Raw genomic sequence first — 14,849 nt, forward strand, 5'->3', positions numbered from 1 at the left:
TAAACAAAAATTATCATATGTTTTACATTATTTGTGCATCGTAAGCTGCAACCAATACTGTTAACGATACAAACGTGCGACGAACGGACATACGGGTGGAGGGCGGGCGGACGGGCGGACATTGGCACTAATATATTCCTACAAGAACCTCTCATGTTTCGTACTTCAATGTACATAAAGAGGGAGGCTATTAAGATACAATCGTCGTGAAAATAAAAAAGACATGTTTTGAAGAAGTTAATGCAAAAGGCAAAATGTTTTGCGGTTGTGCCTTCGCTTGATGTGTCTAATTGCCCGTGAGGTGTTGGTCATATGATACTGTTGTGACGGATGGTTCTGAGGGGGGCAGAAACGTACTGGCATGATTAACGAGTGGCTTATGCGGTTTTCAATGATTTTGTACTGGCGGAATTTCGCCCGACGGGCTGTTATACAACTATGTATCTAGGGCGGGTAACAGGAATAGTATGCAAGTGCTCGCAGAGTGCGGATTCAAATGTATAGTGTTTCGTAATTGCATGTTTTAATGACAAATTATAAAGGAGGTAACTAACTTCCCAAATGTCTCTATGAAGCATTCATTTGTCAGGATTAAATAGTACTGGCTAATTTAATAAATTTAATTTGACGTTTATAACCCGATTGCATGTTACCTGTCATAATGTAGCGTCGTTAAATTTATTTCTTGATTGAGAACCAGTTTAGGTGGCTTTTTTTAACGTTACCTCTTATATCTAAATTACTCAAGACTTAATTATAAGTGAAATATATCAGTTGTACAAGTAGAAACAATAGTGGTAATAGTTGCAATAGTAGTAATAGTTGCAATTGCGGAAGCGGTAGAAGTAGAACTGTCTTGATGTCAAACAATATATATTATTTTTCAAACAATTGTGCATATATGTACATTTTGAATTGAATGTCGCCAACTTTCAACAATGCGCATTTTTGTCGGAGAATTCTTTTTTTAACAAACGACGCAAGTAATTTTGTTTTAATTTGAATTCTGACGAATTCCGACTATGTATTTTTAAATATGTGTGTGACTGTTAATGTAAACAGAACTGTATTTTCCCTTTATAAGTATTTAATGTTATGCTATTTCGATATGATGTTTAATCCTATTTAGTCTGAAGAGCGAAATAGTACCGGGAACCATGTTTTGCTGATGCATTCTTTGATAATTGTGTATGTTGTTCCAGGTTGCCGAGAGACGGCGTTCATCTACGCTGTGACCAGTGCGGCGGTGGCTCATTCTGTGGCGCGCGCATGCGCTGATGGAAGTATATTTACGTGCACGTGCAATTACAATTTACACCAGCCCCAGGGTGTCGATTGGGAATGGGGCGGGTGCAGTGACAATGAAAACTTCGGGCGGAAGTTCTCGAGGAAGTTCGTCGACGTAGCAGAGAAGGGACGCGACTTCCGGTTTATGATGAATTTGCATAATAATGAGGCCGGACGCCGGGTAAGATTTTGCTGTTTTTCATCGGTACAAACTTAATTGTTGAAAGTTCACATATCTTAATAGGATTTTGTGTTAGTTTATAATGGTGTCTGTTCTGTTTTTGTGTCTATATACGCTCTACGAAAGTACAACAGCCCGAGTTTAAAGAGTCTGTTCCTAATGTGTCGACCGGTAGCGTTTGCAGTCAATTAAACTTTAATAAAGAAAGTATCCTTAACTTATTTATAGCATGATTTGTTGATTTTAAATTGTTTTTGTTTTGGCCTAGATGTTTACCCCAAATTTTCATCTTAGATGACCTTTACATAACACCAGCATACCCGAAAGAATACACTCCATTCATTCCATAGGCTGATTTGAGTATAATCCCCCGGAACATTGGCAACATCACTGCGTCTTTGTAATATAAGATGAAACACTGTTCAGTGTAGGGAAATGCGGACTACGTTCTGCATGTTCGTAAGAAACATAGATACACATTTTTGCCCAGTTAAAATTACGCATTACTGGCAATTTTCATCCCAAAATATTTCATGGTGATTGCTGGGTCACTAAATCGTCAGGGGAAGACGGAATGTACTTTCAATAAATGCCTTATGTTGAAAACAAAGTATTGCTTTCAAATTATCAAAAAAAACACGAATTTTGAATGAAAACCTATCGGTTAATTTAATTTGTCTTATATTGTGAGACAAAACAATCGAAAAAGAATAGTGTCATCGATAGAAGGAAAATCGTTTAATCTAGCCGCACATGTGTGATGTACCCGGTCAATCAGTCTGGAAATCTTTCATGAAAGCCGTAATAGGCTACCGACATTTGCCGAAGTTTTCTATATACAGCACAGTGTGACTTCAATTTTCTATTTTTACTTTTACAATACGCAGTGAGATTTTAAAACACCAGCGTCATGCGAAAATGGATCTTATGCAACATGCTGCCAGCGTAGCTCCTGCCCAGCCAGCGCATCCGCGCAGTCTTGTCATAATATGCATACTGATAATGATACTCAGAAGTCGCCCATGACCAGACTGCGCAAGCATATTCCATAAGTCCAATTTTCGCATGACGCGGATTTAACAGTGCTATTTGAATGTGTGGCAAGATAACTGCGTCAAATATCAACATACGTTATGTTTCGATGACGAAGAAATAAATTGATAATAAGTCATGCTAGGACACGTATGATTTGATATCTCTCAGTAAAATGTGTATCTACGATCACAATTATGTAGTTTAATATACGTGCACTTCAACACAATTATTTCGTGCGTGGGCTATGCGACTATTTAGTGAGAGAGAAAACAACAAAAATACTTTGTTTTTAATTTACTTACTCAAAAACGTAAATAACGTACCTTTATTTCAAAGTCAGGATATACGTCGAATAACTTGTTATGCCCCCGGTAGGGTGGCATATAGCAGTTGAACTGTCCGTCAGTCAGTATGTCAGTGTGTATGTCAGTCTGTCCGTCCGTCTGAAAAAAAAACTTTAACGTTGGCCATAACTTTTGCATTATTGAAGATAGAAACTTGATATTTGGCATGCATGTGTATATCAAGCTGCACATTTTGAGTGGTGGAAGTTCAATGTCAAGGTAATCATTCAACGTCAAAGGTCAAATAAAATTAAAAAATTCAAAGCGGCGTTCTCATGAAGCTGCACATTTTGAGTGGTGGAAGGTCAAGGTCATCCTTCAAGGTCAAAGTTATTTTATTTTTTTTCAAAGCGGCGCAATAGGGGGCATTGTGTGTCTGACGAACACATCTCTTGTTAAAAGATATTTCATTTTGTGTGCACCCCAATATGTCCCTAATTAACTCACAAAAGTCGAGCGAGCCGAATGTTTAACTGTTATATTAAAAAATATTCAAATATGGTGTGATCTTGTGCAGGGTTGCGGGGAGGGGGGGGGGGGCGGTACCCTTTAAGATACCCGACCTGTCCAGTATGGTGACCACAATCAAGCTCAGGGAACGGGGAGCGGGTATTGAGCGGGTAATGATGTTATGATTTCAAGCCCCTGTACCAAATACTGCTCCTACATGTGTCCTAAAGTGTTATTTTACATAAAATGGGTTCGAATGGGTTCGGTTAAGATTAAACGAATGGTGTTGCATTGGATTCAAATTATATTGAACAGAATTCAGAGAAATTTAATACTGCCTGAGCTTTACCAGATAAATAACGAAATGTATTTGTTTGATAACAAGAAAAACAGTTTTACTGTTGTTTTCACATCATTCCTGTCTCAATTTGGGTCTCAGTTACAACCACATCACTCCCCGTCCCTTTCGCCATAAACCCGCTCGGCCTGCGATGATGTATCAATCAAATAAGAAATAAAAGGCAGGCTGTCGTATCTTAACATATAATTTTCCCAGATAAAATAGTTTCTTACTTGGTCTGTTTACAATGTATCGTTTACCAGCGATGTCAGGTTCACAATTACGTGCGAAATAACTTCGTCGTGTTAATCGCATCTTTATGGATATGTATGACAATGGCAGGTAGAATCACCTGTAATTTAAAAGCATAACACCCCTATATGCTTTTGTACACGAGACAAGTTTTATGTGGGGTCACATTGTGCTGGGTAGGGGGTTGGGAAGACTTTGAAAACGACGCAATTTATGGCGTACTCGATTTTACCTATTGCCACAACGAATTAAATTTTCATTTGGGAATGGTGGAATTTTAAATGTTTTTTGTCATGTTTTGGGGGACATACCGGTATTGGATTGTAATTCCTCATTTGTTATTTTCATCCTAAAAACTTAGCTTTCCATTTTAAGATTCGAACTTAGCTAACGTAATCATGCGTTTGTCTATAATGTAATGGCGTTGTAAATGATGTAGCTCACGTAAAGAAAGACAACTCCGATGAGTTCGCAACAGACGTGACAGATAACTCTCAAACGTGGATATACATCAAACGTTTGGGAAAATTTAAAAAAGGCATATTAAAAATATTTACAAATATAACCCTTACCTTTATAAAGAATATAGCTATCAGCAGATAATTATTGTTAAAACAAAACTACAAAAGACTATTAGTTTAAATTCAGATACCGGCTAAATTCTGTGGATTATCATTCATTTTGTGTCGGTCATTGGAAACATGGTGAAATATACTTATTCCGCATCACTTACAAGGGAGGCGTTTATTTGGAATACCGCTAAAGCATCATAATAATAATTGCGTTTGAAAAGTGACAGTGTGTTTTTTTCTTTGCCATTCTCACTAGCTAGATCAAGACGAGTTCCCCTGCAATCGTTGTATAGCCATGTCATATTGAATATCAATTATATTGGCAATTAAATTATACATAAAATATAGAGCATTCGACAATAATAGTGCCCCATACTTCGAAAATAATAAAGAAATGGACGCAGCATTGTTTTTATTAGCACCGATCAAAATAATTTTCATTTCATCTTACCGTTTACGACCCACATGGGGGCCTTATATTTTTACCTAGACTCTAAAACTGTTTTCAAAAAATGACAAATTGTTGGCTTATTATTGACCTCGTTATAGCACATCTTCCGTAAACATTCATCGAACGTTTGCTAATTATTTGCCGATATAAACGATTGAATAAGATATTGTGCGGGAGACCGTTATGCTAACGAATCTTTCGCATTAAACGTATATGTGCCGTGCTCTGTGAAAAGGGGGCTTAATGCATGTGCGTAAAGTGTAGTCCCAGATTAGCCTGTGCAGTCCACACAGGCTAATCAGGGACGACACTTTCCGCTTTTATGGTATTTTTCGTTAACAGAAAGTCTCTTCTTTGCAAAATCGAGTTAAGAAGGTGGAAAGTGACGTACCTGATAAGCCTGTAAGGACTGCAAATGTTAATCTGGGACGACACTTTATGAACATGCATTAAACCCTTTTTCTCAGAGCACGGCCCATATAAATTATTATTACACCGAACTGCATTACTTGTGGATCCGGATATATATGGACCTGTGCAATATTTCACACAAAAACATCAATAGTTGGTCACATGGTAAAACATTATTTCCAAAGTTTATATAAATTTTGTTTGTTATTTCAATCGAATAATTATCAATGATATTTAGATGCACAACACGTTTTCTATTTCTTTATCTTGCTGTGTTACAATAACAAACATATTGCGCGTATCAAGTTAATGTCGGGGGGATAAACTAGTCTTACATTTTAATCTTGTATAATTGGTATCCGGTTAAAATTGAAATATCAATACAAATATAATACATATACATTTAGTAGCATCATTCTTATACAGATTTGCCAATATTCAACTTGATATGTTTAGTAATTATACAGATGCAAACGGATATAGGATTACATTCAACAAATTAATTAACCTTCATAAAATGTATGTCTTTATAAACCGAGTACAGCTTATACGCAAAAAAGGATGTTTGCGCTGTCTCTTAGATGAACGAGGTCATTCAATGTCGTTTTCCATTCACTTCCCTTTAGCACGTAAAACGTCAGATGGTCCGCGACTGCAAATGCCATGGGATGTCCGGAAGTTGCACCATCAAGACGTGCTGGATGCGTCTTCCCAATTTCCGGCAGGTCGGCACCATCTTGAAAGATCATTTTGATGGCGCCTCCAGAGTTAATCCAGGTAATACATGTTAATGCACTCATTATACGTTATATATGATACATTGGTATAGATAAGATATCGGATCAATTGATATCGGAAGAGTTTGGTAATCTTCGTTATATCTGGCGATACTACATGTTTTACATTTTTTCTTAACTTTAAAATACATCAAATGCATTACCAACGGAGTTTTCCGAACACTTCCGAGATAACAGGAACATACATTTTCATGATTCAGTCATGTGACTAAATGCTTAAAAATATTTGAACATGAATTAACGTCAACTCAATTAATATGAAATGCCCGATGAGTATAATTTTTAAACAATTTTCTTTACACCAATATGCATATAAAATCCTGCGTATAATATTTAAGATTATACTTAATGGGTTTATGCGTTCAACTTTGTTGTAACATGAATGATTTCCGCGCAAAATACCTGTTTAGTTAATGATTCGTCGTAGTTGGCCTTAAATCAGACATTTTCCTCCCTCATATTTTGATTTCAATAATCTCGTCTATATATTTATTTATTTTTATTAAGTGTTGCTCCATTATATTTTTTTTTTGGTTTTGGCGAATATTGATTACATTTGTTTTTATTTCATATCAGAATTTTGCATTTCACGCTTTTTTTGCTTTTATTTTTTTGTTTTAACATTTAATTCGAAGCATTCCTTGTCCACTTCTTGATACTTTGTACAATCACATTACCTTATTAAGCATTATTCCTAATTTATATATATTTTCGGACAAATAACTCGTTGTCTAATAGCATGTTTTAATACGACTATATATTTTTATTATGATTTTATTTAGGAATTCGTGTAATGTATCAGTGAAAAGAGAAACACATAAATATTTTAGTGTTTTTGGCGATTATCAAAATACATTATTTTATACGAGTAAAACTTATAAAAACATATAATATTATTTGCTCGACGAATATCTTCATGTCATTAATACACAAAAATATCAATAAGTCAAAAACAAAATGCTTTTCAAAAACAAGTTTTTTACGAATACATTCTTTATACCGTAATCTGAATACCGCATGGGGAATTTCAATTTGCAGCCATTTTTACCGTCTTTGGGAAGCGCTTTTTTAGTGAATATAAAAAGGGTTGAAATGCGAGCGAAGGAATTGAATGTCGCTACAAACTGACCCTTGCTGTCTAGATGATTATAGCATAGACTGCATGCCTGTGTATTGACTGGTAGCTAGATGATATAGTTCCGTGGATCCTATAGATGTAATAGCATAACCGCGATCCAGAGTTTTCAGTGATAATAGTCACCGTTGATTGTTGTTATGACCAGATTTGCGAAATATTAATGTTTTTTAAGATGCATTGTGCATATGTTTAAATATGCAGACATATTATGTAAACTAAAGATGAACTTTGAAGGATGGAAGAGTCCACTAGGCATAAATGGGTTAACTAATGTTACTATGGTGCAGAATTTCGGATGCATCTGTAAACATCCTTGGGCACTACGAAATTTCAGATGACCGTACCATTAGCTGCGAGAAAGAAGCATGTCACGTCACCATCAAAAGCACTATTAACCCATTTATGCCTAGTGGACTCTCCCATCATTCTAAATTGGATCAATTTATTTCCAAAATTAGGGATGTCATCTGGGTCTACGCTGTTTGCCAAGTCCTTTTTTCTAGACGCTAGGCATAAATGGGTTAATAAACAACACATATGTTGTGTTGTTAACATAAAACTATTCAACAATATTTGTATCCATAGCTTCAGATGTCCAGTGTGCTATTAACTGTCTACTTGTTTATTTTTCCAAAATGTTTTGAACAACTTCTCATTTGATTAAATGAGTAAAATAATGAGCATACTAAACGAACAGAGGGGTAATCACGTGACAAACAAAATGGCGACGTCCATGGGAAGACGGGTATTTTTCGTCGTTGTTTACCCTTTATTACTTTTATTAATTAAATTATAAACATCCTGCTCACTTTACAGTCATTTCGGCAGGAAAGTGATTAGCGTTTATATCGTATTAATATTCGCTTTAAATCCCGACTTAACTCGCTGCAGAATTTCTTAGCGGGTCACAAAATAACAGCTCCCGCTTAGAACATATCACTTTCTTGCTGATATCGCTGGAAAGTGAGCACAATTTAATTAAACAATTAATAGGAGTAATAAAGGGTAAAAAACGGCGACAAATACCTTTCTCGGCATAGACGTCATCATCTTGTTTGTCACGTGATTACCCCCTCTGAAGAATATCTATATGCATGAGATAATTGCATTGATTGGAGAGGGGAGGGGGATGAAGTCTACTTAACACCAAATGTATAATTCAACGTTTCTGGTAAACATTTTGATTAACTGTAGTGAAAACTGCATTATAATTTTCATAATAATACACATGAATAAATGACAAAGAAAAGTTAAATATATAATTCGCATTATTTATTTTCAGTTGACGATTATTGTAGAATGTTTTGACATAATATCATATCAATTCAGTTCAATCATTGTAGCGAGTTCTTTTACTTATATAGGAATGGTAAACATTATCTAAGGGTCAACCACCAACAACATACGACAACATACGACAACACATGTTATTTATGAATTGTAGGCAACGAAGGCAGCGCGGACGGCGAAGGTGGTGGGTATTGTTTGTGTTATGTCTGGTGTTCAAGCTAATTGCCTCTTTTGGTGAAAGTTCAACCGTGTGGTGTTATTTATACGTTATTGTAGATTGTAGTTTATAATTCCGAACACATGAAAAAGTGTAATCTTGCACGAAATTATCGTCATTAAAACTGTTATCTTGTCTGAAGCTATCGACCGTCAAACAGAAACTTGCCTAATGTTATCGTTCTTGAAACATTCGTGTTTGTAACTGTTATCTTGCCTGCAGTTATCTTCCTCTCTACGAACATTTAATGTTGTCTCGCATTATCGTATTCTGAATTTGTAATGCTGAATAAAGTTATCGTCTTTAAAACTGTTATCTAGCCTGAAGCAAGCGTCATTGATACTGCATACCTGAAGCTATTTTCTTTGCAAAAGTAATCTCGTCTGATGATATAGGTCCTTGAAACAGTTATCTCGCCTACAGCTACTGTCATTGAAACTGTATGCATACCTGAAGCTATTGTCATTGAAAAAGTAATCTCATCTGAAGATATAGGTCCTTGAAACAGTTATCTCGCCTTAAGCTATTGTCATTGAAACTGCATACCTAAAGCTCTTTTCTTTGTAACAGTTATCTCGTCTGATGATATAGGTCCTTGAAACAGTTATCTCGCCTAAAGCTATTGTCATTGAAACTGAATGCATACCTGAAGCTATTGTCATTGAAACAGTAATCTTGTCAGAAGATATAGGTATTTGAAACAGTTATCTCGCCTAAAGCAATTGTCATTGAAACAGTAATCTCGACTGAAGATATAGGTATTCGAAACAGTTATCTCGCCTTAAGCTATTGTCATTGAAACTGCATACCTGAAGCTATTGTCATTGAAACAGTAATCTCGACTGACGATATAGGTATTTGAAACAGTTATCTCGCCTACAGCTATTGTCATTGAAACTGTATGCATACCAGAAGCTATTGTGATTGAAACAGTAATCTCGTCTGATGATATATGTATTTTAAACAGTTATCTCGCCTAAAGCTATTGTCATTGAAACTGCATGCCTGAAGCTATTGTAAATGAAACAGTTATATCGACTGAAGATATAGGTCATTGAAACAGTTATCTCGCCTAAAGCTTTTGTCATTGAAACTGCATACCCGAAGCTATTGTCATTGAAACAGTAATCTCGACTGATGATATAGGTCCTTGAAACAGTTATCTCGCTAAAGCTATTGTCATTGAAACTGCATACCTAAATCTATTGTCATTAAAACTGCATACCTAAAGCTATTGTAATTGAAACAGTAATCTCGATTGGAGATACTAGTATAGGTCCTTGAAACAGTTATCTCGACTTAAGCTTTTGTCATTGAAACTACATTCCTGAAGCTATTGTCATTGAAACAGTAATCTCGACTGATGATATAGGTCCTTGAAACAGTTATCTCGCCTAAAGCTATTGTCTTTGAAATTGCATACCTGAATCTATTGTCATTGAAACAGTAATCTCGACTGAACATATAGGTATTTGAATCAGTTATCTCGCTTAAAGCTATTGTCTTTGAAACTGCATACCTGAATCTATTGTCATTGAAACAGTAATCTCGACTGATGATTTAGGTCCTTGAAACAGTTATCTCGCCTAAAGCTATTGTCTTTGAAACTGCATACCTGAATCTATTGTCACTGAAACAGTAATCTCGACTAAAGATATAGGTATTTGAAACAGTTATCTCGCTTAAAGCTATTGTCATTGAAACTGTATGCATTCCTGAAGCTATTGTCATTGAAACAGTAATCTCGACTGATGATATAGGTCCTTGAAACAGTTATCTCGCCTAAAGCTATTGTCATTGAAACTGCATACCTGAAGCTATTGTAATTAAAACAGTTATCTCGACTGAAGGTATAGGTATTTGAAACAGTTATCTCCCTACAGCTATTGTCATTGAAACTGTATGCATACCTGAAGCTATTGTGATTGAAACAGTAATCTCGTCTGATGATATAGGTATTTGAAACAGTTATATCGCCTTAAGCTATTGTCATTGAAACTGCATACCTGAAGCTATTGTCATTGAAACAGTAATCTCGACTGAAGATATAGGTATTTGAAACAGTTATCTCGCCTAAAGCTATTGTCATTGAAACGGTATTCATACCTGAAGCTTTTGTAATTGAAACAGTAATCTCGTCTGAAGATATAGGTATTTGAAACAGTTATATCGCCTTAAGCTATTGTCATTGAAACTGTATGCATACCTGAAGCTATTGTCATTTGAAACAGAAAGCTTGTCCGAAGCTATTGTCCTTGAAATTGTTATCCAGCCTGAAGTTGTTATCATCCTCGAAACTGAAATGTTGCCTTAAGTTGTCGTCTTTAAAACCGGAATCTGATATAGGCTTTCGTCATTAGAATGGTAAAGTATCTTAATGTATCATTTAGACTCAGTCTAATGCGAAGATATCGTCCTTAAAAATTAAATGTTATCTTATCGTCCTAAAACAAAAACCTTTAGTAGGCATAATGTGTCATTTAACTGACTCTGATCTGTAGACCGTTCAATATGTTCAGCATTCTGAGTTGGTCCTTTGTAAAAAGAAGGAAACTTTTTGTAAGATTTTGAAATATATGTGTTCGGAATGAAAGCGTGTTTACCTCATTTAGTTGTAATTGCTTTTAGTTTGCTTAGTGCTTCGCAAATAGTAGAGATATGCTTTTCGTCTCTGGTCTTCCACCACATACATTTCGGTGCAAGCACAATATATGTTGGCTTTGTGACATGAAGTCGTGAAATTGCTTTTTGTTTGCTGACTGCTTTGTTTGTATGTTAAGTGATAGTAGTATCTGGGTCGGATGGTGCTAGTAAACTAGAGTATAGGTTAAAACGCTTACTACACAACAGGGCTAAAATCTTGGTACATTTACATTTGCATTTAAACACGTGTTACACAAACGACTTTTAAATAAGTTGTAATGTTTTTTTTGTTAACAGTTGAAACGTTTTTAACTTAAAAAAATGTTTACTACGATATACCATGGGCGTAAATTGCTATTGAAAGACCATGGTCACTGACGCTTGCTTTCTAAGGACCAATATGGTCACGGACGCTTGTTATTGAAATACCAATATGGTTACAGACGCTTTCTATTGAAAGACCAATATTGCCACGGACGCTTGCTATTTAAGGACCAATATGGCCATTGCTCGCTATTTAAGGACCAATATGGCCAAGGAAGCTTGCTTTTGAAAGACCAATATGGCCACGGAAGCTTGCTATTGAAAGAACACTATGGCCACGGACGCTTGCTATTGAAAGACCAATATGGCCACGGACGCGCTTGCTATTGAAAGACCAATATGGCCACGGTCGCTTGCTTTTGAAATACTTATATTGCCACGAACGCTCGCTATTGAAAGACCAATATGACCACGGACGCATTGCTAGTTCCTGCGTTAGTAACTGCTTATACAAAATCATAAATAAAGTCAAATGCGATAAAACAGACATTGCGAAATAAACTCATGTTTTTTCTTGTATGACATGTACTAATTAATTGTTTTTAATTAGTCCTTTACATTATATATTAAACACGGATGGTAATATATCTAGATCTTCCTGCACATTGTTTTTACATTTTTACCAGTCTTTTTTTGCTTATTTACAACTTTGTTCGATATAAAGCGCTGAATTTCTTGTGATTACTTCATTAATTAACATCTAAAAAATCATGCTGAGTACGTGGTTATATTCATAGCCCTTATTGAGCTTATTTCAATGTTTGTATTTGTTACTTTAACCCATTTATGCCTAGTGGACTCTCCCATCCTTCTAAAATGGATCACTTTATTTCCAAAATTAGGGATCTCTAGTATACTTATTTCTATATTTAGAATATTTCTTACAGAAATTCCTTTCAGCAAACAGCGCAGACCCAGATGAGACGCCGCATCATGCGGCGTCTCATCTGGGTCTACGCTGTTTGCCAAGGCCTTTTTTCTAGACGCTAGGCATAAATGTGTTAACTTCGTTAGTGCTTTTATTTGTTCACAATGCGCTGTCTTGCTTCCTTGTTATAATGTGTGTATGTATTTCTACGAATAATTAGGAGTGTTTTTAAGGATATTCTTATGGTTTTTTTTCATTGTGGCCATTTTCAAACCTAACTGTCATCATATAAATTATGTTATATAAATATTTTTAAACAACGGATTGCATGACTTATATGTGAAAGAAAAGTGCTCATGCTTTTTTTAAAGTCATACGAGACAAAAACCTACGTTTGAATTCCTCTAAAAAATTGTATTGAAAACAGCACATGTAAATAAATCGTATAACTTATTAAAGTTAATGAATCCATTTACAACAAGAATACCTTATCCGCGTATGTGCACATTTGGTGATACGTCTGTCTGGCTTTTACATGTGTGTATTATGTACATGATGCCAATATATTCCGTAAATAGGATACTTCTTGTTCCAGTTCATATGTATATTTGGGTCGGTCAACTAGTGTCGATCAATAGTGTCTAATTTCTATAATAGTCTTTCATGTTTTGACTATCATTGAGTTTATATCTTGAACGCGAAATAATTGCTTATTGACACAATCCGGTATCATTTAAAAGATAAATGTTCACCTTTTATTTCCACTCGTTAGAGTAACTACGTCTCTTATGTTGTTGTTTGTTCTTTTCATAATCTCGATAGTAGAAAATGTGTTGATGCTGTAAGAAATATCTTGTGTTGACATAATTTTGACAGCGCATTTTTCAATAATTAATTTGTTTGTAAATAAATTTTGAATTTAGATTGGCATATAAGTATATTCAAATAATATATATGTTGCACTTTAATGACCAGTGTGATTAAAAATTAATTTTTATATCTTAAATTACAACTGTACAACTGTTTGTTGAGAGGTGTTTCGGCAGTACGTGAAGACATGCAAAACAAAAACTTAATCACGGTCCGCGTTTGAGATTATCTATCAAATGTAAGCAAATGTAAAACAAAATTAGAATCAAGGTCATAACATTATAATCTGTGATCAAATAATGTACTTTAAATTACAGTGTATCTCTTAAAAGTCTAGAAAATATACAGTGCTTATCATCAGCTTTTAGATGTAGTTGTTCGCTAGTATTTATGTGAGCCGTGCTGTATGAAAAGGGGGTTTAATGCATGTGCATAGGCAACTCAGGGACGCCCTTTTCCGCTTTTCGTTTAAAAAGGTCTCTTCTTGTAAAAATCCAGTTTATGCGGAAAGTGTCGTCCCTGATTGTTAGCCTTTGTAGACTGCACAGGGTTATCTGGGACAACACTTTACGCACATGCATTAAACCACTTTTTACAGAGCATGGTCACTATGTATTGTTGATGGGGTTTATATAATAGTATGGGCACTTTCGACTCAATTTCCTTCATCGCATGAGTAAGTGTGCATGTCAATTAAGATTTTTCATGGGCTGTCAACGTACTTTTATGGAAATGTATTGTCTTATAAACCCAAACGCTGTGCTTATAGTAATCTTTCTTCAATATTTAGTGTTCGTGTTATATTCAAGTACTTAAAAAACAAATCCAATTCGCTCAAGTTTATTACGTTGCTTAGTTAACCCATTTATACCTAGTGGACTCTCCCATCCTTCTAAATTGGATCAATCTATTTCCTAAATAAGGGATGTTTAGTATATTTATTTCTATATTTAGAATATTTCTTTCAGAAATTCCTATAAGCAAAGAGCGTAGACCCTGATGAGACGCCGCATCATGCGGCGTCTCATCAGGGTCTACGCTGTTTGCCAAGGCCTTTTTTGTAGACGCTATGCATAAATGGGTTAAGTCATTGCAAACATTTTCGATTAATGTTCAGTTATGTCATTTTGACAGTTATATTTGCGACGTTTAGGAACTTAAAGTTCCAATATATTGTTTAGGTTTCATTTGAGTTACGTATCTTGTGTCGCAAATGAAACACGCGTCATGCTCTACTGATTAAGCTGTTATTACAATGCAATTAAACATATTCCAAAATAAGTATTTAATGAAATAAGAGACAAAGATATGTTTTAACAAAGAAGCATGTTCTTTCTATTTACAATTTAACGTATCATACCTAGCAAACTACTAACGAG

At 35.3% G+C, this 14,849-nt stretch overlaps 1 protein-coding gene across 1 annotated transcript in view; it reads left to right on the forward strand.

The window, feature by feature from the left end:
- LOC127881366 (protein Wnt-1-like) overlaps positions 1–14,849 on the forward strand; it is a 55,138-nt gene that overhangs the window by 35,836 nt on the left and 4,453 nt on the right. Inside the window, exons 3-5 of the mRNA XM_052429152.1 lie at positions 1,203–1,468; positions 5,950–6,100; positions 8,703–8,732. Of these exons, the coding sequence (XP_052285112.1) occupies positions 1,203–1,468; positions 5,950–6,100; positions 8,703–8,732 (447 nt within the window). The remainder of the gene's footprint in view (positions 1–1,202; positions 1,469–5,949; positions 6,101–8,702; positions 8,733–14,849) is intronic.

This window comes from Dreissena polymorpha, chromosome 5 (genome assembly GCF_020536995.1).
Source record: "Dreissena polymorpha isolate Duluth1 chromosome 5, UMN_Dpol_1.0, whole genome shotgun sequence".
NCBI classification, from domain to species: Eukaryota; Metazoa; Mollusca; class Bivalvia; order Myida; family Dreissenidae; genus Dreissena; species Dreissena polymorpha.